General features: G+C 38.2%; 1 protein-coding gene across 3 annotated transcripts in view; it reads right to left on the minus strand.

Annotated features, from left to right (window-relative positions):
• Positions 1 to 27,206, minus strand: part of LOC124615657 (proton-coupled folate transporter-like) — a 257,418-nt gene that overhangs the window by 172,037 nt on the left and 58,175 nt on the right. The window contains exon 5 of one of the 3 annotated variants that reach the window (XM_047143674.1): positions 3,489 to 3,572. The exons of the other annotated variants lie outside the window; for them this stretch is intronic. Within the exon in view, the coding sequence (XP_046999630.1) occupies positions 3,489 to 3,572 (84 nt within the window). The remainder of the gene's footprint in view (positions 1 to 3,488; positions 3,573 to 27,206) is intronic. 3 annotated transcript variants of the gene reach the window in all.

Raw genomic sequence — 27,206 nt, forward strand, 5'->3', positions numbered from 1 at the left:
TATGTATTTGTGAACACTGGGTAGCTGAAGCAGAAGGTGATTTCTATAAATCTGTTGAATACTTAGACATGGCCTGGTTTCGAAGAACTGCATCCCACGGTGGGGTCTCTGTGTAGGCCAACAGAGATCATAGCATCAAGGAAATTGATTTAAGCAGTTTTTGTGTGGATTTTGATCTTGAATTGGCTGCACTGTTATTAACAAATATTGATTTAGTTGTTGTTGCTGTGTACCATTCACCAGTGGTAACTTTGAAAATTTTATTGGACATATGGAGAACTGTTTGTGTTACCTAACATGCCTAAAGTCAAAAATCGCACTGTGTGGAGATTTTAACATACACATAGGTGATGGAGATGCCAGAGAGAGGATCTTTATGAGATTAATTACCAGTTATGGGTTATTTATTGCAAATAAGCTCCCAACAAGGGGTGTTGCATGCCTGGACACCATAACCAGCAACCTCAACATCTGGGATTATAAACTCAGTGTAGTTGAACCTATGATAGCAGATCACTGTGCACTAGTAATGGAAACCAGTATGAGGAGCAAACTGCAGATAAGCACATGGCATTCAAACTACACATTCAAATGAAGATTTGTTAATGAAGAGAGACTAAATGATCTCAAAGCAGCTCTGTCTTGTGTAAACTAGCAGCAGAAAATTGCAGAGTTAGTAGGCAGTGATTCTTTCTTATGTCTGTTCCAAAGCTTAAAAGCAATATTTGATGACATGTTTCCAGTAAGACCAGTGAAGAATCCTGTGCACAAATCACAAGGCAGGCAGAAAGTTATCAGTGTGAAACAATGGTACACCCCCAAGCTCAATAAATTGAAGTGTATTGTAACAGTGTGCAAGGACTGAATGAAATCAGCTTTAGAGATTCCAGCTAAAGAATTACATCACTGCAACTACCTAAAAGCCAAAAAAGCTTATAGGAAGGCAGTAGAGGAAGCAAAAAAGAAATATAACGATACATACATTAAAGAGGCCCAAAATCCTTGTAAAGCTGCCTGGAATCTTGTAAATGAGAACAGAAAGAAGACTACCTCCTGCTTAAATTCATGTAGCCCTGATGACTTCAATGAATATTTTGTCAGAATAGTGGAAAAGACAGTGAGTGAAATTCCACACTCTGACCTAGATCCGACTGCAAACATAAGAAGTGCAGACAGTTGCAGTATTCAAAACTGGAAGGAAGTACACCCTGATGACATGAAAAAAATTGTGAACTCCTACAAACACTCAGAAAGTGCAGACATCTATGGCATGCCCTCACACTGCTAAAGAAAATTATTGCAGAAATAGCTCAGCCACTAGCCATAGCAATAAACAAATGTCTATCTTCTGGAGTCTTCCCAGACTTCCTTAAACTGGCACGCACAGTACCAATATATAAGAAGGGGGATCCATGCGAGGTGTCCAGCTTCAGACTAAACTCAGTGGTACCAGTACTAGCCAAAGTTACTGAGTCTGTGATGCACTGCCAGGTATTGAATGACTTTGAGGAAAACAACTTATTCCAAAACACACAGCACAGATTCCGCAAAGGGAGATCAACAGTGACAGCCACACTGGACTTCTTAAAACGATTTGACAGAGTTTTGAAGAGAGAGAGAGTGTGGCACTGACACTCTGTGACCTCAGAAAAGTCTTTGACTGCATCTCACACACAACACTAATAGCCAAGTTAAGATGGTATGGTGTTGGATGTGTTGTTCTATCAACACTGCAATCTTATTTGGAAAACCGAAAGCAGGTAGTATCAGTGCACGGAGCAACTTCTCTTGAACAAAAACTGGAACATGGAGTGCCCCAAGGATCAGTCTTAGGACCTCTCCTATTCCTCATATTTGTCAATGATATGAGCTGTAATAGTCAAATGTTGCAGTTTGCAGATGACACAACCCTTATTGCCAAAGGACATACAGCCGCAGAAGCTCTTGGTGCATCAAATTTGATGTTTGAAGAAATAAACAAAATGAAGATCAATGAAGAAAAAACCCAACATTTGAGATGCAGTCTAACCAACATTGAAGACCAAGAAAACATGGAGGCTGTCACACTGCTGGGCTTCAAGATTGACAGCAAACTCTCCATGAATGATCACACTGCATATGTATGCACCAAACTTTCTCATGTGATATACCTCCTGAGGAAGCTGAAGAGGGTAATAACTGACCAGTTTCTCACAATAGTCTGCCATGCACTCTTCCACAGCCACATTAGCTATGGACTGTTGTTGTGGGGACACTCCTCAGGCAGCAAAGATGTGCTGCTATTACAAAAAACGCCATCAGGATCATATCCTCTAGCAAAAGACTGGACCACTGTAGGCCCATTTTCACCAGGCTAGGCATAATGACTATTTTTAGCCAGTATATGTTTTTCTGCCTCATTTATATAAAAGAAAATCAAAGGAATTTTAGCATTAGACAAGAAATACATAATTTTGACACTCGCTGTAAGAGGAACATTGAAGTGCCAAGGTATCGCCTATCAAGTACACAAGACAGCTTTCCAACAGTCACCCTAAAAATGTAGAATCAACTGCCTCCAGAAGTGAAATCCCTACACCTGAATTATTTCGGAAAAAAATTGCTCAGGACTTGAAACAACATCCACTATATTCCTTGGAAGAGTTTTTCAACAGTGGTTCTAGTGAATGGACAAAATAATAAATATTGTTATGTTTTATATATAATTTTGCCTAAATTTAATCTTATTTTTATGTTCCCAGTTAACTGCACATTTAATTTTGTGTTTTACTTAAAGTACATATTTGCCAAAATGAAACTTTATGTTTGTGATCGACATGGTCTTGTAAACATTTTGCTTTATGGTATTTTCATTTGCTGCTATGAAGTTTTACTTTCCTGTTTAGTTATATTTCATTTTCTCTATGTTCTATATGTTTTTGTACACTGCATAAATATTTTCTTTTATTTGTAATATAAATTTTGTATATGGTGTTGTATAAATGTTAGTTGATAAACATTGTATATGTGGCGCAGTCTGTCCAGCCATGGCTGGTAAAGGATGAAGATATAGCAATAGAGTAATAATAATAATCAAATCTTGACAAAATATCATCCTGATGCAATGACTGGCAACTAGACCTTAAGGTAGGGAAAGTTGTGCACAGAGAGTGAGAGGTCACAATTTGACATTACAGTCGTGTTTGTGTGTGTGTGTGTGTGTGTGTGTGTGTGTGTGTGTGTGTGTACACGCGCGCACGCGCGCGCCCATGTAAATGTAAGGGAGTGTAATAGTATGGACTTAAGTTACAAGAACAGGAGCAGATAATGCAATTTCCTGATCATTTATTTGTGGCTATGTGCAACTGCAACATTAAACACAAGTCATACATATTATTGTTTTGTGAAAAGTATTTACATTTTACATAAAATATACAAAAACTGAAAGCTATTGCAGTAATATATTTAATATTTTTCTACAAAACACCCAACTTAGTTTTTAAACTTACCAAGTTCCTCTGATGGTACTAATTTGGATCCCATCGATCTGACACATATCAAAGTTGCACCACCCAATATATCAACAAGTGGACCTGTAACAGAGTTCACAACAACAAAATAGTAATGCATTTGAACTATAATTTCTATAACAACACACTGAAATATGCCAGTATTCTTGGTTGACCCAACATTCTAAATTTCTTGTCTCGGTAACTGAGCAAAACTGAAACCCAAAGGAAAGAAGAACTTACTATAAGCATAAGAATAAACTGCAAGAAGGTATGGTTGTTTGTGGCTTAATGTTCCACCCATGCTGAAACCATGAGAGAGAAAAAGACATGAAAATGAAATGATCATGTGGCGTTGATGGCTGAGAGGCCCCATCTTGGGGAGATTGGCTGCTGGGTTGCTAGTCTTATTTCAAGTGACACTACATTGGATGACTTGCATGCTGGTGATGATGAAATGACAGTGAGCACAACACAACACCCAGTCCACTAGTGGAAAAAATCTTCAACCTGGCTGGGAATTAAACAAGGGTCTGCAACATGATAGCAACTAAGCAAGCAAACATGAGAGAGAGAGAGAGAGAGAGAGAGAGAGAGAGAGAGATGGAAGGAGAAGGGGACAGAGTGTGAGGGGGGAAAGGTTGATGATTGGGTCAGAGATAGGAAGAACAATTTCTGTACTGAATTTGAAGATTTAAAATCAAATCGAAAGTAAGGACTGTTGTTATTAAAATTAAACTAACATTGTGATCAGGATTGGGAAACTGAGTGATTCAGGTTGACTGTCACCCCATCCTCTTCCTGAGGTGGCAATGAATGGGACTGTTGAAGTGATACATGGTTAGGATATTACTCTTCTTGCAATTCACATCAAATTTTGAAACAGTTATCACTATTTGTTTTTAACTAGCTCACCATGTGTCAGCACTAAAAAGTTCTGTGGTCGTGTTCCAAACCTTCCACCACATAAAAATATTTGGCACTATTGGTGATGTAATCTGCACCCTCCATCTGGCAAGCAGACATGCTGATCACTAAACACAGTGATGACAAATAATGGTGTAGTTACTTCTTACACTACTAAATAAGTTCTTTCTTTGTTGTTCAAATTAGAGGAAAACATGCTCCATATTTTTAAAACAACCATTCTCAGACTTCCAACTACATCAGATGTTTCAAACTCCATGAGCTTGTGGACAAATACTATGTTGGCACTGTTAAGTTCCAGCTATTGATTGTCAAGTGTTTGGTGGTACCATTCTTTTACAGCTGCACCATTGATCATGACATCAGTGTTACCTTGATCCTTGTCACGTGGTAAAGTGATGTCACAACTAGCAGTGTAGGTGTATAAGGCTGGAGCTGACAAGTGCATCAGCATTGGTATCACCCTCCTTACTTTGACTGCAGAGTACTTAATCTTAATCTCATTGAGTTTGAAGCACTTGATGTAGCAAAAGCAAAACTTTAGTCATTACTGTGGTGTAGCTGGCAACAAATCAAAGTGTCAACTGAGATGTGATGTCTTTTAAGATATGGCATATAAGAGCAATATGATGCACTACATGTATATGGTTGTGAGTTGAAGCATACAAAGAATGATGTAAAATACACAGAAACAAAAGGAAAATATTATGACAATTATGTGAACTTTTCAGAAGTTCAAATATTCATTTTTTGGGAGGGAACTGATAGACTTTATGGATCGTTAGGCCTTAACAGACCTGGTGAAAAGAAAACAGCAGATGAATAAGACAGACCCTACTTTTCAAGAATTGATTTCAAAGTGAAGTTTACCAAAAGAAATGAGAAAAATGGCCATTTCACTACCCAGATTATCATTAGAACTATATGGGAAAGACTATAATTTGAAGGAGTGTGGTAAACTTCATATATAACATCTGAGAGTAGACCTAAATGTGAAACATAAGAAGGAATGAGGCAACTACTTTCTTTAGATGCAGGAAGAAGATTCTGTAAGTACAATAATTTTAGATAAATATGAGAAAAGAGACATAAGAAGGAATGAGGCAACTACTTTCTTTAGATGCAGGAAGAAGATTCTGTAAGTACAATAATTTTAGATAAATATGAGAAAAGAGAGAGCATGAAGGAACAGTAAGTGATTTGGCTAATCAAAAATAATGTGTTATTCAAGAAATCAACTTTACAGAGTCATACTTAGCTTCTATGTGCCCTTCAAAAGCATGTAATGGGGTTAGTGTACTATGTTTGTAAGAGACAATGTTGTTGTGGTCTTCAGCCCAAAAACTAGTTTGATGCAGCTCTTCATCCTTGTCTATACTATGCAGGCCTCTTCATCTCTGAATAACTGCTGCTACCTATACCCATTTAAACATGATAACTATAGTAAAGTCTTAGTCGTCTATCTCTACATTTCCACCCACCTCCCCCTCTCCTCAACTACCCTCTCTAGTGACACATGCATGCACTTTCAAAAGGCCACACATGCTGCACGGTTACATCATCTGTGGGGGCACTTCAGACAAGTGTGTGTGTGTGTGTGTGTGTGTGTGTGTGTGTGTGTGTGTGTGTGTGTGTGTGTGTGTGTGGGGGCGCACGCATGTGTGAGATCACCATCAGAGCCCACCATGGACCCCAGTCTACTTAAGGCTAGCTGAGGTACACTTGACCTCAGTTCTCATGTGTATTGCTACAGCTCTTTGTGTATGTAATTGGTTCTTGCTGAATGCTACTTAAATACTGTGTTCAATTTGCCAATGCTTCCATGGAATAACGTTGTGTTCAGTCTGCTGGTCTTGTTGTACTTACACCTAATTACAACATGATTGGTAATGAATGTGTTCTTGTTCTTGATGCTAATTTCAGTTCTGTTTGGTCGTCAGTTTTTTCTCACAAAGGCTGATGATGTTATGGAGGACATATTACATCAGTTACTTGAACAGTGAGAATCAATTGTCATGGCATTGCACCACCAATCACATCCACTGGACAGTCAAACTCAGGCGATTCAATCACTGACTTCTGTTTTGTCTAGTCAGCATGCTCTGCAGTTGGTGTAACTCACTGTTTTGCCCTCCAAGACCCTACAGTTTATCTGCCTCCCTTTTCTACATATGATGAGTTTGTTGAGGAATGGGACACATACAAGAAATGCCTGTGATAACACTTTCAAGTTTTTGGGATTGTTGTTGTTGTTGTTGTGGTCTTCAGTCCTGAGACTGGTTTGATGCAGCTCTCCATGCTACTCTATCCTGTGCAAGCTTTTTCATCTCCCAGTACCTACTGCAACCTACATCCTTCTGAATCTGCTTAGTGTATTCATCTCTTGGTCTCCCTCTACGATTTTTACCCTCCACGCTGCCCTCCAATACTAAATTGGTGATCCCTTGATGCCTCAGAACATGTCCTACCAACCGATCCCTTCTTCTGGTCAAGTTGTGCCACAAACTTCTCTTCTCCCCAATCCTATTCAATACTTCCTCATTAGTTATGTGATCTACCCATCTAATCTTCAGCATTCTTCTGTAGCACCACATTTCGAAAGCTTCTATTCTCTTCTTGTCCAAATTATTTATTGTCCATGTTTCACTTCCATACATGGCTACACTCCATACGAATACTTTCAGAAATGACTTCCTGACACTTAAATCAATACTGGATGTTAACAAATTTCTCTTCTTCAGAAACGCTTTCCTTGCCATTGCCAGCCTACATTTTATATCCTCTCTACTTCGACCATCATCAGTTATTTTGCTCCCCAAATAGCAAAACTCCTTTACTACTTTAAGTGCCTCATTTCCTAATCTAATTCCCTCAGCATCACCCGACTTAATTAGACTACATTCCATTATCCTTGTTTTGCTTTTGTTGATGTTCATCTTATATCCTCCTTTCAAGACACTGTCCATTCCATTCAACTGCTCTTCCAAGTCCTTTGCTGTCTCTGACAGAATTACAATGTCATCGGCGAACCTCAAAGTTTTTATTTCTTCTCCATGAATTTTAATACCTACCCCGAATTTTTCTTTTGTTTCCTTTACTGCTTGCTCAATATACAGATTGAACAACATCGGGGAGAGGCTACAACCCTGTCTTACTCCCTTCCCAACCACTGCTTCCCTTTCATGTCCCACGACTCTTATAACTGCCATCTGGTTTCTGTACAAATTGTAAATAGCCTTTCGCTCCCTGTATTTTACCCCTGCCACCTTCAGAATTTGAAAGAGAGTATTCCAGTCAACATTGTCAAAAGCTTTCTCTAAGTCTACAAATGCTAGAAACGTAGGTTTGCCTTTCCTTAATCTTTCTTCTAAGATAAGTCGTAAGGTCAGTATTGCCTCACGTGTTCCAGTGTTTCTACGGAATCCAAACTGATCTTCCCCGAGGTTGGCTTCTACTAGTTTTTCCATTCGTCTGTAAAGAATTCGTGTTAGTATTTTGCAGCTGTGACTTATTAAGCTGATAGTTCGGTAATTTTCACATCTGTCAACACCTGCTTTCTTCGGGATTGGAATTATTATATTCTTCTTGAAGTCTGAGGGTATTTCGCCTGTTTCATACATCTTGCTCACCAGATGGTAGAGTTTTGTCAGGACTGGCTCTCCCACGGCCGTCAGTAGTTCCAATGGAATATTGTCTACTCCGGGGGCCTTGTTTCGACTCAGGTCTTTCAGTGCTCTGTCAAACTCTTCACGCAGTATCGTATCTCCCATTTCATCTTCATCTACATCCTCTTCTATTTCCATAATATTGTCCTCAAGTACATCGCCCTTGTATAGACCCTCTATATACTCCTTCCACCTTTCTGCTTTCCCTTCTTTGCTTAGAACTGGGTTTCCATCTGAGCTCTTGATATTCATACAAGTCGTTCTCTTATCTCCAAAGGTCTCTTTAATTTTCCTGTAGGCGGTATCTATCTTACCCCTAGTGAGATAGGCCTCTACATCCTTACATTTGTCCTCTAGCCATCCCTGTTTAGCCATTTTGCACTTCCTGTCGATCTCATTTTTGAGACGTTTGTATTCCTTTTTGCCTGTTTCACTTACTGCATTTTTATATTTTCTCCTTTCATCAATTAAATTCAATATTTCTTCTGTTACCCAAGGATTTCTACTAGCCCTCGTCTTTTTACCTACTTGATCCTCTGCTGCCTTCACTACTTCATCCCTCAAAGCTACCCATTCTTCTTCTACTGTATTTATTTCCCCCATTCCTGTCAATTGCTCCCTTATGCTCTCCCTGAATCTCTGTACAACCTCTGGTTCTTTCAGTTTATCCAGGTCCCATCTCCTTAAATTCCCACCTTTTTGCAGTTTCTTCAGTTTTAATCTACAGGTCATAACCAATAGATTGTGGTCAGAGTCCACATCTGCCCCTGGAAATGTCTTACAATTTAAAACCTGGTTCCTAAATCTCTGTCTTACCATTATATAATCTATCTGATACCTTTTAGTATCTCCAGGGTTCTTCCATGTATACAACCTTCTTTCATGATTCTTAAACCAAGTGTTAGTTATGATTATGTTGTGCTCTGTGCAAAATTCTACCAGGCGGCTTCCTCTTTCATTTCTGTCCCCCAATCCATATTCACCTACTATGTTTCCTTCTCTCCCTTTTCCTACACTCGAATTCCAGTCACCCATGACTATTAAATTTTCGTCTCCCTTCACAATCTGAATAATTTCTTTTATTTCATCATATATTTCTTCAATTTCTTCGTCATCTGCAGAGCTAGTTGGCATATAAACTTGTACTACTGTAGTAGGTGTGGGCTTCGTATCTATCTTGGCCACAATAATGCGTTCACTGTGCTGTTTGTAGTAGCTTACCCGCATTCCTATTTTCCTATTCATTATTAAACCCACTCCTCCATTACCCCTATTTGATTTTGTGTTTATAACCCTGTAGTCACCTGACCAGAAGTCTTGTTCCTCCTGCCACCGAACTTCACTAATTCCCACTATATCTAACTTCAACCTATCCATTTCCCTTTTTAAATTTTCTAACCTACCTGCCCGATTAAGGGATCTGACATTCCACGCTCCGATCCGTAGAACGCCAGTTTTCTTTCTCCTGATAACGACATCCTCTTGAGTAGTCCCCGCCCGGAGATCCGAATGGGGGACTATTTTACCTCCGGAATATTTTACCCAAGAGGACGCCATCATCATGTAATCATACAGTAAAGCTGCATGCCCTCGGGAAAAATTTTTGGGATTACCAAAGCTATTTTATGCCATGCCTTGTTCCTTTCATTGATATTACCTAGAGTGTATCAAGTCCTACCAACTGATCCCTTTGCAGGATCCATCTTCTTTAATGTTGACCAATTGTGTGAACTTCTTTCAAAATCCTAGAGTAAGCACACCCTTGTTATTGCATTCCAGGTTGAGTTTTACCACTGTATTAAGCAACCACATCACTCCTATCAAGCATGGGCAGCTGAACTCCAGGGTTAAGTTGTCATTGTAATTTTGAGTCTGATGTGCATAAAGAACTGTATGCTCATCAGATGATGAGATATACTACCATTCCTTTAGTACTGGATCATGAGGTGCAAGAGTGTGCTCTCCAGAGTGAAAATCCATAATGCTCCAAGGTTTTAGCTATCGCACAATCGCTCGAAGTGTCTCGAGCAGTGGGTAACCAAATTGAGTCATGGTGTGAGGTATCAGCAATCCAACCCTCTCCTCCACACCAGGTTTCAGATAGTTTACAGGGGGAAAACATGCTTCTGGCAGGCAACACATGATCACAGCATGATGGTGGCTGGCCTCGCTCCCAGAAGCAGCAATGCCAATGAAGTAAATGGGCCAGTAAACAACAATGTATATGTTCCATGCCCCTGTCCTGCCCTTATTATTTTCCAAAAGTGCCCAGACTGCCCAAACCACTGGGCTACCTGTCATAATTACAGCAAAAAATGGTCACATTGATTGTGTTTGTAGTGCAAAAATTCAGCACAACAATCCTGGTGTGAATATAGACATAAACATTGTATCGGCTATTTCTGTTTGACCAAACAAGCTTTTCTCTGATGTTATGGTGTTTTATAAAGTTCTACACATGCAAGTGGATATAAGAGCTGCTGTAACCTTGTTATACTTATAAACTTATATGAACTTGGGCTCCAATCCTCATCTCCCTGTGTCACAAAAATTAATAAATTACAATAAACAGAGTATTCCTAATCTTGGTAAGTTTCTGCCCCAGTGACCTACAACTCAGTAGTGTCCAGTCACTTACATTTCTTTATGTTGATAATTCATGTACAAAGAATCTTTTTGGGTTAAATGCTTCTAAGTTGTTTGGTTTTACCATTTCAGATGAAGTGAATTTAGTGTCTGGAGAAGTGCCATATACACAGTTAGATGCATTATGTTCTGAGTTTTCCTCTTTTTTCTCTCCAGTAGTGGGGTGTACCAAGAGTTTTTGGGTGCACACAACCATGAAACCTTCTGCTCAGTCTTGTTTTTTCCAGTCTGTCCGGTTCCAGTGGCACTCAGTAAACTAGTCAAAGATGAATTAGGTAGCCTCATGGAATCCAGCATTGTTTATCCTAGTGCATCAAGTGAATGATCTATTCCCCTAGTTATAGAAAAGAAACAGTTTGGCTGGTTACACCTTAGTGGCAATTTTAAAGATGCTGACAATGCACAATCTGTTGTGGATACATACCCGGTACCACACCCAGATAAACTCTTTGAAAAGTTATCAGGTGGTCAATATTTCTGAAAAATGGACTTCTCAGATGCATATAACAACTCCCTTTAAAAAAAAAAAAATAACTTGTAAGTTATTAAGCACAGATGCTGTACATCTGTGCTGGGTTGTCCAAACTATTTAGATGACATTGTAGTTTCTGATACCCCCAATGAAGAACATTTACTACATGTCTGTACACTCTTTTCCAACCTCCAAGTGGCTATATTGAAGAGTAATTCAGAAAATTGTCAATTTTTTCAACCTTCTATCATTTACCTTGGGCTTGAAGTTTCTTGTAAGGGTCTCAAAGCCTTGCATCATCATATTTATGCTATTCTGTCACTTCCATACCCTACATAATTCAGAGAAATTCAGGTTTTCCTGGGCAAAGTCTCTTATTACCATAAATGTTTGCCTTGGGTAGCAACAACTGCACAGCCATTACATGTGTTGCTGCACAAATGGACTGTTTTGTTGATCACCAACTTGTGAAACTGCATTTTCCACTCTCCAGATCATTTGTGGTCTGCGCCCTGCTTAATGATGTACCAACCCCCCATTTGGTCTATGTGACAGATGCTTCACAGTACAGGTTGGGGATGGTATTGGCTCATCGATATCCCAATGGTTCTGAATGGCCTATTGCTTATGCCTCAAAAATGCTGACTCCTCTTCAGACTAGATACTCTGTGATAGAAAAGGTACCTTTGGTGATTGTCTATGCTGTGAAGAAATTCCATGTTTTTCTCTATGGTACCAAATTCCACCTCGTCACTGATAAATAGCCATTGGTTTCCATGCTCAGTCCTCCTGCATCATTATCAGATAAATCAGCACATCAAATTCAGTGTTGTGTTCTTTTCCTTTCATGTAACAAATATGAGATTCATTTCTGCCTTGTGAATCAACTAACAAGTACCAATGCTTTGCCCCACCTGCCGACTGGTTATAACCCAGGATTTGATTAGGAGAAATTGCTTTTTTTCCACATTGATGTCACTACACAGCAAATGGTTGATGGTTTTCCTGTAACTAGTACATAGATCACAAAGGCTGTAGCTTTGTACCCCATTTTGCAGAATTTCATAACATTCTTACATGGTTGGCCAGATTCACCACCTTCTTGGGTGTCTGGCCCCCTTCATAATTATTACAACTTTTGTTATCAATTTTCTGTAGTGGATGGTGTTCAGCTTTTAGACATAGATCATGAGATAGTGATCCCCCTTAGCCATTCGTTCGGAGGTTCTCCGTCTATTATGTGGGTGCAGAATGTGTGCTTGTCTGAAGTGCTTCAGACCATATGCTCCTGTTGCAGCAAGCCACCTTAGCCAGAGCCCAGCATATGAGGAGGACAGCATGAGGAGGACAGCATGGACATCTCAAGAATCCCTGATCTCCCTAAGTGAGGAGTAATGCAGTGATACAGGTGCATACTTCCAAAAGGCCATGCACACGACAGTGCTGTGTCATCTGCAGAGCGCATCTCAGACTTTGTGTGTGTGTGTGTGTGCGTGTGTGTGTGTGTGTGTTTGTGTGTGTGTGTGTGTGTGTGTGTGTGTGTGTGTGTGTGTGTGAGAGAGAGAGAGAGAGAGAGAGAGAGAGAGAGAGAGAGAGAGAGAGAGAGAGACTTCCTTTAGTCAAGTTGTTCCATGAATTTCTTTGTCTCCAGTTTGATTCAGTATCACCTCATCTGCTGTCAGATCTACCAATCCAATCTTCAGCATTCTCCAGTACCTTTCAAAGCTGACATGTCATTCTTGCCTTATATCTTTATTATCCACATTTCCCTTTTGTACAAGGTATCACTGTATATAATGCTTAAGGAGAAACTTCCCCATATTTAAATTTACACTTGATATTAATAAATGTCTGTCTTCTAGAATTGTTTTTCTTGCTACTGCCAGCCTATATTTTATATCTTCTCTACTCCAGCTATTGTAATATATTTTGATGTACAAACAGCAATACCTATCAACCACATTTAATATCTCATTTCCTAGTCTAATTTGCTTAGCATTGCAAGATTTTAATTGACTGCATTCCATTATCCTTGTTTAACTTTTGTTGATATTAATTTTATAACCTCCTTCAACACACTATCAACCTTGTTCAACTGCCCCTGAAGTGTGCCAACTCTAACAGAATTAAATGTCAATGGCAAACCTCAGATTTTTAATTTCTTCTCCCTGTAATTTAATTCCCTTTCCAAGTTTCTTGTTTGCTTCCTTCAAACTTTTTCAATGAACAGATTGAGTAACATTCAGGCTAGGCTACAACCCCGTCTAACTTCCTTTTCAACTGCTGCATCTCTTTTTGTCCTTCAACTCATAAATAGAGCCTGGTTTCTATACATGATTGAAATAACATTTTGCTCCATGGGTTTTATACCTGAGAACTTCATAATTTGAAAGAGTGTACTCCAGTCATTGTTGTCAAAAGCTTTCTCGAAATCTACAAATTCAATAAACGTAGATTGGCTTTCTTCAATCTATTTTCTACAGTAATCCATACAGTCAGTATTATCTCACATGTTCCTACATTATTCCAGAAACCAAACTAATCTTCTCCAATACAGCTTTCTACCAGTCTTACCATTCATTTGTAACTGGTGATTTTTTTAAATATTTAAATTTGCCAGCATCTACCTTCTTTGGAATTGTAATCATTAGATTATTTTTAGAGTCTAATGGTATTTTGCCTCTCCCATATATTTACATACCTGGTGGAATAGTTTTGTATGACTGACTTAAGCAACAATCTCAATAAATCTGGGGGAATGGTGTCTACTACAAAGTCCTTGTTTCATTGAAGACCTTTATTTAGTACTCTATCATATTCTTCTCACTGTTGTATACCCATCTCATCTTCATTTACTCCCATGTTTTCCCATCTTATATTGTCTTCAAGTCTGTTTCCATTTTACAGACTTTCTATGTATTATTTCAGCCTTTCAAACTTCTTCCTTAATGCAGACTTTCCATCTGAGCTCTTAATATTTATACAGATCCTTATTTCAAAAGCCTCTTTTATTTTCCTATAGGCAGCATCTGTCTTTCTTGTAGTCATTCATGCTCCTACAATTTCGTACTTCTGCTCATGACACTTCTGTTTTACCATTTTACACTTTCTGTCAATATTCTTTTTAGACATCTGTTTTCCTTTGTGCAGGTTCATTTGCTGAAATTTTATAATTTCTTTTTTCCTTGGTTAAATTCAATATTTTATGTGATATTCATAGATTTCTACTGGTCCTATTCGACCTGCTGCTTTCACTGTTCATTTTTCAAAGCTACCAATTCATCTTCTATTTAATTCCTTTCCATGTTTCCTACCCAATTATAACTTTGGAAGTCTCAACACCTTTAGTTCTTTCAATCTATCTGTGTTGCATCTTCTTATCTTCTTATTTTCTTACTTTTTTGCAATTTATTCAGTTTTAATGTGAACTTCATAACAAACAAATTATAGTCAGAGTTCATGTCTGCCCTGGAAATGTTTAGCAGATTGCAATATGATTTCAAAATCTTTGTTTTACTTTGATGTATTCTGATACTGCCCATGTCTCTTTCATATTCACAATTTTCTTTTATGATTTTTTAAAGCAAGTGTTGTGATTGATTAAATTCTGCTACATTCTACCAGAAAGTTCCCCTTTTGCCTTCCCCCCAGCCCATATTCTTCCATTCATATGAGACACACAATGTAGCATACCTTGTTTCACAGGGGTTATGAGACATTATACTAGTGTATACTTTTGGACCGATGTGTCTGCTCTGGTGGTGCTCCATGATTTTCATTATTTTGAGTGTCTTAAAATTCTACACATAAATTTTTAATTAACTGTGGTTTTTTTCCTGTAATCATTTACTCATTGTTTTGAGGCTTGTGTACATCATGATAATTGGTGTATTATTGAACATTTGTGATTGTCAAGTAAAGTTCCTGTATCATCAGTTTTGAACTACACTGGTACTTCTTAGAACTTTTTGCAACAGTGTCTTTGTTAAAAATAATTGTTTCCCCACAAATTCCATTGTGTGTTTATGTGATAAAAAGTATATTTTTTATAATTTTTGGATGCTTACAAGTATTGCATGTTTAGTATTTTGTAGTAAATTGTCAGCTAAAGTTCTGTATTTTGTAAAACTTGGCAGCAATGTGTTTTCAAAAAATAATTTTCCCTTTATTGCAGTAAATGCACTTATGGTGTTAGTGCAATATTTTCACCATTTTCCACTAATTGCCCCGTTTCTTCTAAGTCGGTATTTAAAATTTCTGCAACTGTGATGTAAACTTAATTATTTTTGAAATTTTCAGTGCATGTGCACTGTTTTAGACATAGTTATACGCATTTGTTAGTGAGCATAATCTTGACAAAAGACTGAGACACAAAATGAACTTCAGGGAATTTGTAAATTTTATACCACATTTTCCTCTCATAATCACACATCCCATTTATTAGGTGTGGTAACTTTAGATCTAACAGGAGCATGAAATCCTTGCAGTGAAACAGATTCTAAAATTAAAACAAAATCAGTAAGGTTAATTTAAAGTGATTTGCTTATTGTTCAGATAAACATTACACCAGTGAGGATGCATCCGCACTGTGAATGCAAGATAAGTTATTTTCTGTGCTTAAGCACTTGAAAACACTCTTATTTCTGTTAAGTGAATGGAAGCTTCTGCAGGTGAACGTATTGAGAAAACTGCAAAGGGATATAGAAGTTACCTCAAGTTCTGTCTTCTCCAACTGAAAATGTTTCCTCTGCAGAAAGTACAGGATCAATCACTGCTAATCCATTTGACCATGAATGGCATGTCAGTGGTAGGTCTAGTGGCCCTGTACAGAGAAGACAGAGGCCAGGGAGGATGCAGGATATTACAGTCATCACTCTAAGTAAGATGTTTGAGTTGCTGTCTTCCACTGAAACTCATGGAGCCAGTGAGCCAGATTTTCCTTCTGGGCAGCCTGCTGTATCCCAGTATCAGGGAGTACCAATTTCAAATAAGTCATGGTTTGTTGAACATCAGCAGTTCATCAAACATATGAAGAATAATGGTACCTCTTAGGGAACTGGCAGCAAAGTATGAGAAAGATCACTTTATATAGTCTTTGTATATGTCTGGATGCATCATCTAACATGGTGGAGAGGCTGTTCTGAAAACCATTGAGGGATCAAAGTGCAACCAACTGCAGATATTGGCCCACACTGGAATGAAAATGACTTCTTATCTTGAATCATTCGAGATACTGACAGAGAGTGCTTGACTAGCCTCACACAGAGTTTCAAAGAGACTCACAATCTGCAGTGTTTTTCCTATATCTGATTGTTAGTGAGCATAATCTTGACAAAAGGCTGAGACACAAAATGAACTTCAGGGAATTTGTAAATTTTATACCACATTTTCTGGTTTCAAGCCAGAAACAGATACTTAAAAGCCTCTGTGGCAAGCTATGCTGTGACATCTGGCAATTACATCATTAAGTTGAAAAATGCAGGTTCCTCCTAAATCAGTCAGGTGTGCACAGGGCATCAGAGGTTCCTACCCAGGTATCTGACTGTGTGTAGACACACAAAGATTTCTTAACTTAAGTGGCCCCCCCACCCATTCCAGATAATAAGAACTGAAGGAGACACCAAGGTATTGGTGTAAGAACCAAAGAAATGTGCACTGCCCCATAGACAACATGGTTAAAATCCTAATGATCAATTGTCAAAGCACTGACAATAAATTCTGAGAGTTAGAAGCAGTCCTAAAAAGCAGTGGACCTCATATAATATTAGCAAAAGAAAGGTGCCTAAAACCCAAAATTGGCAACAATGAGAATTTTAGAGTAAACCTATGTTGGTATCAAAAGTATAGGCCAATGGGAAGTGGAGATCATGTGTTTGTTGCAGTAGACAAGAAACTCAAAACTATTGATATAAAAATTGAAGCCGCATTCAATATTGTTTGGGCCAAACTAAGTATTATGGGTGGGCATAAATTAATAACTGTTTTTTTAATAACAACTAGTCTCTGCATCATATGCAACTGAAAAATTTAGAGTAACCCATAACTCATTAATACATATGTTCTTGAATCATACTATACTTGTTAATGGTGACTTTAATCATTCAGCAATCAATGGGGATGGTTAACAGTTTGATTACAACAAAATTCAATTCCCTTACAGCTGCACATTTTATTGTATTTTGATGTGTATTTCATTTAATTATAAACAATTTCAAGACAATATTGTCTCATTTTCAGGTACCTATTTGTGAGTCGTGCCTCATGAACTGAATGTTGAAACTGTCATTTCATCAGGGAAGATCCCTGTAATATGCCATATAGGGTGATAATTCAAGTCAGACACCTTTTACTCCCTGTATCAAAACCAACACAGAAAGTAGAGGCTGTTTGATACAAATTATCAACAAGTATGGCAGACACATTATACCCTTGATGGTATAATAGTTACGATATTTATGTTACTTAATTCATGAAACACACCTAAGGGGTACCTTAAGATGAGACAAGATTCTCTTGATGTCTATTGTACCTAAAAGAGATGAGCACCAAAATAAAAACAAAAATGAAAATAATACAGCAGTAAGGAAACTGACTTTCATTGGAAGAAATAAATATCAGGTGAGAGTCCTGTGGATCAAGAAGTAGGTGTTTTTTGAAACAGTTTGTGAAGTAAACCTAAATACTTTATCTGGAACAAACAGTTTGGAAGCAATAGGTAAACCTGACGTATTTCAGGATATCCTTATTGAAAATGATATCAGTCTACATCAAGAAGTTGCAGCAACAATGATAACTGAAGCACAACGGTCAGCTAAACCAAAGGGGAAGATTTATACATTCAGTAAGTTAGGTAAAAAGGTTGTTCATCACATCTCAAGGAGCACAGCAAAACATTTACACATGGGAAGATATAATGAATGATATAAATTTCAGCGTCTGTGATGTTGAGAAATAGTTAAATCATTAGAACTGAACAAGAAGACACCAGGGCCGAAAGGAATTCCTGTCCCTGATTCTATACAGAATTTGTAGCAGGGTTAGTTCCCATTTTAACCATAATATACCACAGATGACTCACAAAAAACACTGTGCACAAAGATTTGAATAAAGTACGAGTCACTACTGCCTAGAAAAAAAGGCAGCAGGAGGGATCCACAAAACTACTGTCCTGTCTCACTGACATTCATCATGTGTAAAATCCTAGTACTTATTCTGAGCCTCAGCTCAAACATAATCATGTATTACAATCAGAATGAGCTTCTCCATGTGAACCAGCATGGATTCTTAAAACATCAATTATGTGAACCCAACTTGTGCTTTTCTCACTTGATAACCTGAAAGTCATGAACCACGGTAACCAGGTGGATGTAATATTACTTGAGTTGAGTCAGTACGACATGAATATTTTTAGTAAAAATATAATCATATGGGGTCTTAAAAATTATGACTGGGCTGATGGTTTCATGGTAGGGAGGACACAACATGTTATTTCTAAAGGAGAGTTAATGACAGAAGTAGAAATTACTTCAAGTTGGTTTTGTGACCCTTGCCCTTGATGCTGTATATTAATAATCTACAATTGTGAAAATGATACACTGATACTCACCATAAAGATGACATACCGAGCTGCAGACACGCATAGCAAAAAAAATTGGTACACACTAATACAGAAAGGAAAGGAAACCGCACACACATTTACAGGAGCAGGAAGGCCCCATGCATACATGACCACTAGAAGTCCAGCTAGACTGGCAAGATAGCATGATCATGTGAGCATGAGACATGCCTCTTTCAGTAAATATTTGTTTATTTTCATTTCTTTTCTGAACAAGGCTTTAGCTGATAGCTTAGTGTGGCTGTCTGCAACTCAGTGTGTCATCTTTACGGTGAGAAGCAATCTATACTATTCACAATTGTTGATATTCCAATATGGACTTCCTGTTGTCATACTAATTCTTTGGCAGATAATATTAATAGTAACCTCAGACACTTGCAGATGATGCAGTTATCCATAATGAATTACTATCTCAAAAACTCCGCACAAAATTTTCAGATCCTGATAAGATTTGAAAGTGATGCATAGATTGGTAATATGCTTTAAATATACAGAAATGTAAAACTATTTTCTCACAAAACACAGACAAAGAGTATCTTTTCTCTTAAACATCAATGAATCACAGTTTGTAGAGGGAATGATAACATAGGCTCAGTTGTAGATAATGTTGGTGGCAGACTTCAGTTCAGTGTTGGGAAACTGTGATTGGTCTAACAAGAAGAGTGCTCACAGGTGAGTGCTTCCAAGTCTCACCTCAGAATACTGCTCAAGTATATGGAGGCCATACAAAATAAACTAACACAGGATATTGAATGTATGAAAGTCGTTCAGTAAGTAATGCAACATTTTTTTCTCAAAGCAGGATGGTTTTATTCATGATTTAAATACACCATACTATTTCCCAATTCTCTCATGATGAAAGCCTGATTTTTTTACATAATCTCCATTCAACTCTAGGGCCATATACCATCTTCATGTGTGAGCCTGTACATTGTCATGAAACCATACTACTGATCTGCATCTCAGCCAAGTTCTTCCTACATGAATAACTTCTCCATCATTGCTGTAGTACTTCCCACAGCACAGAGTCAATCCTTCAGTGGACCAAAAAGATGGAGTCAGAAGATGTGAGATCTGGGCTGAAAGATGGATAATGAAGAACAGTCCACTGGAGTCTCATGATCTCCTCTCTGGTACGCAGTCTTGCAAGGGTTTGTGTTGTAGAGAAGGTCATGTGTATTGACATTTTTAAATACACATATGCTATAATCATTTCTTCAATTTCATAAAGCCTCACAATAGACTTCAGTGTTGATTGTTTGATTTTAAAGGAGGGTATCATATGTAATAACCGCTTCAAAGACCAGAAGACTGTAGCCGTGGCTTTACCAGCTTACTTGCTGTCATCACAGAAGACACTGTGTGGTACAACTCCTTGGATTGCTATTTTGTTTCTGGTTCAAAGTGGCAGAGCTATGTTTCATTGCCTGTAACAATGTTTGATAAGCAATTGTCACAATCAACCTCATAACAAACACAAATATTCTTTCTTTCCTCCTTATGGTGTTCCATTAGGCTTTGAGGAACCCACTGGGCACAGGCCTTTGAATGTGCTATCTGGTCAGCAAGTGTGTCAGCACTGCCAACAGAGATATCAAGTTGAGCACTGAGTTACTTGATTCTTATTCCTTGTTCATCTTGATTTGGTGTGTCTGCACACTGCAACATTGCAGGTGTCACAGCCATGGGGCGTCTGACAGATTTTCTTCTCATTGTTCTCTTGACAACAGATACTTTGCCTTGTGGCTTATCATGCTTTTATCCAATTCCCAGTGTCTGTAGACATTCTGTAAACATCTGTGAATATTTGTGATTGTCTGATTTTCCACCTAAAGCGATTCAGTAACTGCTCTTTCTCTGTAAAGCACCTCAGTTGGAGATGCCACTTCACAGAAGTGTTAAAAAACTTGAATTTGCAGATGCTTGAATATAGATGCAGGTCATCTCATAAAAGCATACTTGCAAAATTTCAGGAACCAGTATTATCTGAAGACTACAGAGTTATTTTTCCACAACCAAAATTTCACACCTGTAGAGACTGTGAAGATGATATTATATTCATTTCAGCATGCACAGAGACATTTAAGCAGTTATTCTTATCACACACCATACACAACTTAGCAGGAAGGCTCCATAATATGTGATACATGCTAAGCAGCATCTTCAATGCACTTCACAACGGTTTGCTGACAATGTATGTTGATGTACATATAAAAGGAAACAAAAGAGCATCATATTTATTGGTAGTGCACATATGTTCATCATCAATACTGGTAAAATTACACACTATTGGAAGTGCAGTAACTAGTGCACCAAGCAGGATTTTTAGTAACACCATAAATAATTAAAGAATGCTTTCTAACAATTGAGGGCATTTAATCACCAGTGAGTTTAAAGAATTTTTTCCTTTTGAAGGAATCAGACATGTTTTATTATCCAGAGATCACATTTAAGCTAATCCTTATGAAATGGGAATGAGGTTACACTGCTTTTGTTCTTCAAAAGCTGATTATTAATGCCATGTAATAGAAGCATATATGAAATGGTACTAAAGGAATTTGTCCTACTTATAGTGATCTCACTGCAGCAGGCATATGAGGGTTTAACTCTACATGAAACACTACTGATACGTTCAGACAAGCCTCACATCAACAATATAGACAGATATGAGTATAGCTGTATCAAGAAATTTGTCCAACTCAAGAAAGTTGAGAAAGGAAAGAAATAATTTTGGTGTTAGGCCTACAGAACATATAATGGATGAAATACTTTTGTGATAGGATAAAGAAAAACTGTTATGTAAGTGAAGCAAGTGAAAATGTTCCCTGTGCACAAGGGTTTTATTGTAGTACACACCATAGTTCTAGTTCTGTAGTTTATAACTCATAAGCAATTATGTGACAAAATGGTACAAAGTGAGACCTTGTTTTGTTCAAAGTGTGAGAAAAATATTAAAACTAAGGAACTTAGTGTTTTGTGGCCTTGGGTGCAGAAAAACGTATCACATTGAATGTGTTGTTCTCAAAAACACTGAAGATCACATTAGGTTCATTCAAGTAAACCTGTCATAGCTGAGTGCAACCATATTCAGACTGTCTCTACTGCATACATGCAACTTCATCATAGTTTCAACCATCAGAACCCCGTAGGTTTACTTGACACATATTTCGTGTGTTTCGTTGTCTGACCACCCGTAGTGATAGTTGATACCTCTACTCTCTAGTCTCTTCCCATTGGACAAATTTTTCTGGTTTAAATAATGAAACAATGCACCCGGTAGGTATCTTCTCCCCCCATGCTTATCACTATGTGCTTTGAGAATTTATTCTCATTGTCAAGTGAAAATATTGATTTGAATATTTTGTGTGCTGTGGGTATGTGTGTTGTGCCTCTCTTCCACTGTATTGTGTTGTATTTTTGAGGTGAAGGTACCATACTGTGCCTACTACATTATGCAGAAAAAAACACACACACACTGTGAAATTTCACAAACAGTATTATTGATGATATGTGGTTTTTCTATTTTCTAGATAATGGAGAAGGCAAGATATCTTGATGATTTTGATTTGTGCTACGTTCCTATGGGACCAAACTGCAGAGATCATCAGTCCCAAGGCTTACTCACTTCTTAATCTAACTTAAGCTATCATATGTTAACGACAACACACACACCCATGTCCAAGGGAGGACTCGAACTTCTGGTGGGGGGGATACCCGCGAACTGTGGCAAGGCACCTCAGACTGTGGCTTCTCCATGTGACAAGGTATCTTATAACCACAGAAAGATGGCTACAGTGCAACACAGGCAGCAGAAGACGCAAACATTGATGTAAACATTTGATCCTGATGATGAGAAATTCTCCAAACGCATTGTGCAAAGCATGAAAAAATATGTAAGCGGTGCAGTGTTTCATTATCACATTTAAAGAATGAATGACAGTTGCAGGAGTTTGTCAATCATCAATTATCATGAATGAAACTGAATCAAATGTTTTTGCTTTCCACTCGTGGTTGGCACTCCTTGGAGAACCAGTGATACAAAATGTTAACTGAAGATGTTCATAATTATTTCTGACAACACTTTCCTCATCAACATCTTATTTTTGTGTACATATTTTGATTATGTGCATATGATTAAAAAAATGATCAGTTTGTCTCATTGATTTTGCTAAAAAAATTTTTGTTGCTGATTGACAACACACTGCAGATCATAGTACCAATGTTAATAAACAACAAGGTAGTAAATGCCCAAATGTTACAAATGCCAGAAATTATCTTATTTAAAGAAATATTAACATGATTTAGTGGCAGGGAGTGACCGCAACGTGCCCACGAGTTAATAATCTGTTATGCTGCTAATTTCACGAATGTATGTGTAACAGCATAGCATGTTTATTTCTACCAACACCACCTGACCTCTAAAGTGAGCCAACTTAATGTGCCCATGTTATTTGTAGCAATGTGTGTAGTAATTGATCCCCAGTTATCAGCTGTTGTCATTCAATCTTTGTCTGAAAGAGAAAAAAATATTCCTTTTTGAAAGTGATGTTAAAGGGCAGTCAGATCCTTTTACTTTTGGTACCATAGGCTTTATATATGCAACACATTTCTACAGAAAAAACCCTTAAAGGAATAAAATTACACTAGGATGAATTATCACAAGTTTGACATATACAGTTCCTTTAAAAGGTTAGCAGGAACCTGGAATTTCTTATCTTCAATGAGAATGCTGTGAGACTGAATACAAAAAGCTCTGCACATGTGTGTGCTGATCACTTTGGTGCAGGCTTATTACAGGTTTTGGAGGCAGTCAGAAGAATTGCTTCCGATCAGTCAAAACTGGTTGCAACCATCTATTGACTTCACTCACAAACCACGGGAACTGGGAGAATGCCTGCATCAAACGTATACACACAGTTGCAGCAGTTGCAACTGTATCTCAAACAAACTTATTGTAAAAGACTAAAAGGACAGTTACAATATGTTTGGGAAAACTGTGAAGTGATGTTAGGAGACAAATTATCAGAAGATGCAAATTCAGTCAAATATGATAAAATTTTATAAGCTAGGCAGCAAGGTGATGCCAATTTGGTTGCATTAGTGAGTGATCTTATTAAAATAGTGGAATAACTCACCAGTTATAACAAACAAATAGAAGAAAAACTTGATACTGTGATTACTGGAAACTGTAGGTTAGAAATGTTGTTGCCACAAAGTGAAGAAGCATCTCAGTCTTCGACAAACTTAGCAAGACAATGTGTAAAAGTTGTCGAAAATAATTTGCATGTATTATGACTGAAACTTAACGGGGGGGGGGGGGGGGGGGGGGGACTGCAGATGCCGTGTCCCAGCATCTTGTTTAGGTATAGCTCATTTATCCCATCCACCACTACAGTCCTGCCTCTATTGGTGCACTCTCATCATATTCTTCCTAATTTTGTGTCCCAAGTGGTTCTGAGTGGAAAGCTGCTGTTCTGGTTGATCAGGTTACCATTGACTCATATCTCCACTGCCTCTCTAATAATAGTGTCCCAGAAACCCTTCAATCTGCACAGCATCTCGGTTTGTTCAAATTGAAACTTGACTTCTTCACTGAGGCTGTACTCCACTACCCCAGAGTTTTTCTTTCGTCCAAGGCAAAAAGTTGGTTCAATGAACCCTTGCCAGACACTTAAGTGTGAATTGCAGAGTAACCATGTAGATGTAGATGTAGATCGCATCACACAACACATATCTACATATTTGAGAAGCATTCACCTTGGACAAAAGGAAAAGTCTGCAGTAGCAGAGTGCAGCTTCAGTGTAGAAGACATGTTTTAATTCGAACTAACCAAGATATTTGAGAAGCATTCACCTTGGACAAAAGGAAAAGTCTGCAGTAGCAGAGCGCAGCTTCAGTGTAGAAGATATGTTTTAATTCGAACTAACCAAGATGTTGTGCAGAGTGAATATGGGACTCTGTTATTAAAGAGGCAGTGGAGATATGAGTCACTGATAACCTGGCTAACTGGGGTAGTGACTTCCAACACAGCACCACGTGGGACACAACATTAGCAAGAATACAGCAAGAGGGCACTGGTGGAGGCAGGACAGTGGCAGCAGATGGAATAAACAGTTTGCACCTAGACGAGACGCTGAGACCTGGCGCCCACAGCTCCCACCCACCACATGCCAGTGCACTGACTCCGCTCATGCCCGATTGGCTCAGTTGGCTCTGAGGATGCAGAGAAGCCAGTGGAACAGTGAGTATAAAGATCCAGATGAGACATGAACCTGACATGTCGTCTGAAGATGGCAGGTAAGAAAATTGCTGAAATGTTGCCAGAGAATGATGCATTGACTAGGCTGTCAACCCAAGAAGATTTTTTCATCGTAGATATGTGGCATTTTCTCTAATGTTACATTCATTGAAGCAACAATCTCAGGGAGAAAATTTCCACAAAGCATGGCCTGCACAGAAATAATTATGGTAAAAAATTCTGTGCAAAGAAATATTAGAAAAAATTAAAGAGCCCACAAGAACAGGTACATAGACCTATACTGTTGTCCATGAGGGAAGAAATAGAAGATACAATACTGTATCCAGAAATGGACTCAAAACAGCCACAAAATGAAGGAACAGAAGTGCAAACATCACTGTGCCATTGCAAAGGAAGGAAAAGCTGTGTTATCAACAACAGCAGCATCAGCAGCAGCAGAAGAAGAAGATGATGATGAAGATGAAAAAGAAAAAGTGTCATCGGCAGCAGAAGAAGCTGTGCCATCACCTGCAGAAGAAGTAGCTGTGGCAGAGATCCTGCAGGCAAGATAACAGGAGAGGAGGAAGAAAAAAGAAGCAAAAACATCTCAAGGAGCAGAATTTTTGTACCAGCAGGTAAAAAGAAAAGTGCCATAGAAAATCAAAACATTAATGCAAATATTTCTAATATAAGGATCCTGCAGGAGAATGTACAGTATGAATCCAGTAAATTAGAAGTGATAGAAGCACTAGTAGCTGCAGAGTTACCACATATATTTATTATGGCAGAACTTGGACTAAAGTAATGGGAAAGTAAATTAATGTTTACAACATATAGGAATATAAAAAGTTGATAATTTCTGCAGGTCTAAACATAAGGGCAGAGGGATGCACACAGTAAAACAGAGGGTATCATTCCACAGTCAGTAGACAATTGTACAGAAATACTATTGAAGCTGCAGCAATACAGATGACATATAATGGGCTCTACAGATAAATGGATTTCTAAATGAGTTACTAGTCCTGTTAGATATGACTAGCAGGGAATTCCCTTATATAATTGTAGCAGGTGACCTAAATATTAACACACTAAATGACAACTGTCATACAAGGAGTTTTCAAGATCTGATTTAAACTAATGTACTTAATTTACCAGCAGACACTCCCATGAGGTGCTGTAAAAATACAGAAACATTAATAGATCACATACTCACTAATGTGCAGACAGTACAGGTCATATTTACACAAACATTGCAGACCACTATGGGGTATTAGTTGAAGTAGCAAACAACACAGGAAGGTCAGAAAAAAAACTGTTTAAAGAGTTTAGACAAACTAAGCAAACAAACATTCATAGGCTACCAAAAGTTATTGGAAACTGTAGCCTTAAGTGAAGTATATTTAACAGAAACCCTAGACAAAGAATAGGAATTATTCTGCAGTACACTAGGCCATTACCTAGATGCTGCATGTCCATTGTTGTTGTTGTTGTGGTCTTCAGTCCTGAGACTGGTTTGATGCAGCTCTCCATGCTACTCTAGCCTGTGCAAGCTTCTTCATCTCCCAGTACTTACTGCAACCTACATCCTTCTGAATCTGCTTAGTGTAGTCATCTCTTCATCTTCCTCTATGATTTTTACCCTCCACACTGCCCTCCAATGCTAAATTTGTGATCCCCTGATGCCTCAGAACATGTCCTACCAACCGATCCCTTCTTTTAGCCAAGTTGTGCCACAAACTCCTCTTCTCCCCAATTCTATTCAATACCTCCTCATTAGTTATGTGATCTACCCATCTAATCTTCAGCATTCTTCTGTAGCACCACATTTCGAAAGCTTCTATTCTCTTCTTGTCCAAGCTATTTACCATCCATGTTTCACTTCCATACATGCCTACACTCCATACAGATACTTTCAGAAATGACTTTCTGACACATATCTATACTCAATGTTAACAAATTTCTCTTCTTCAGAAACACTTTCCTTGCCATTGCCAGTCTACATTTTATATCCTCTCTACTTCAACCATCATCAGTTATTTTGCTACCCAAATAGCAAAACTCCTTTACTACTTTAAGTGTCTCATTTCCTAATCTAATTCCCTCAGCATCACCTGACTTAATTCGACTACATTTCATTATCCTCGTTTTGCTTTG

The sequence above is a fragment of the Schistocerca americana genome, chromosome 5, assembly GCF_021461395.2.
Source record: "Schistocerca americana isolate TAMUIC-IGC-003095 chromosome 5, iqSchAmer2.1, whole genome shotgun sequence".
NCBI classification, from domain to species: Eukaryota; Metazoa; Arthropoda; class Insecta; order Orthoptera; family Acrididae; genus Schistocerca; species Schistocerca americana.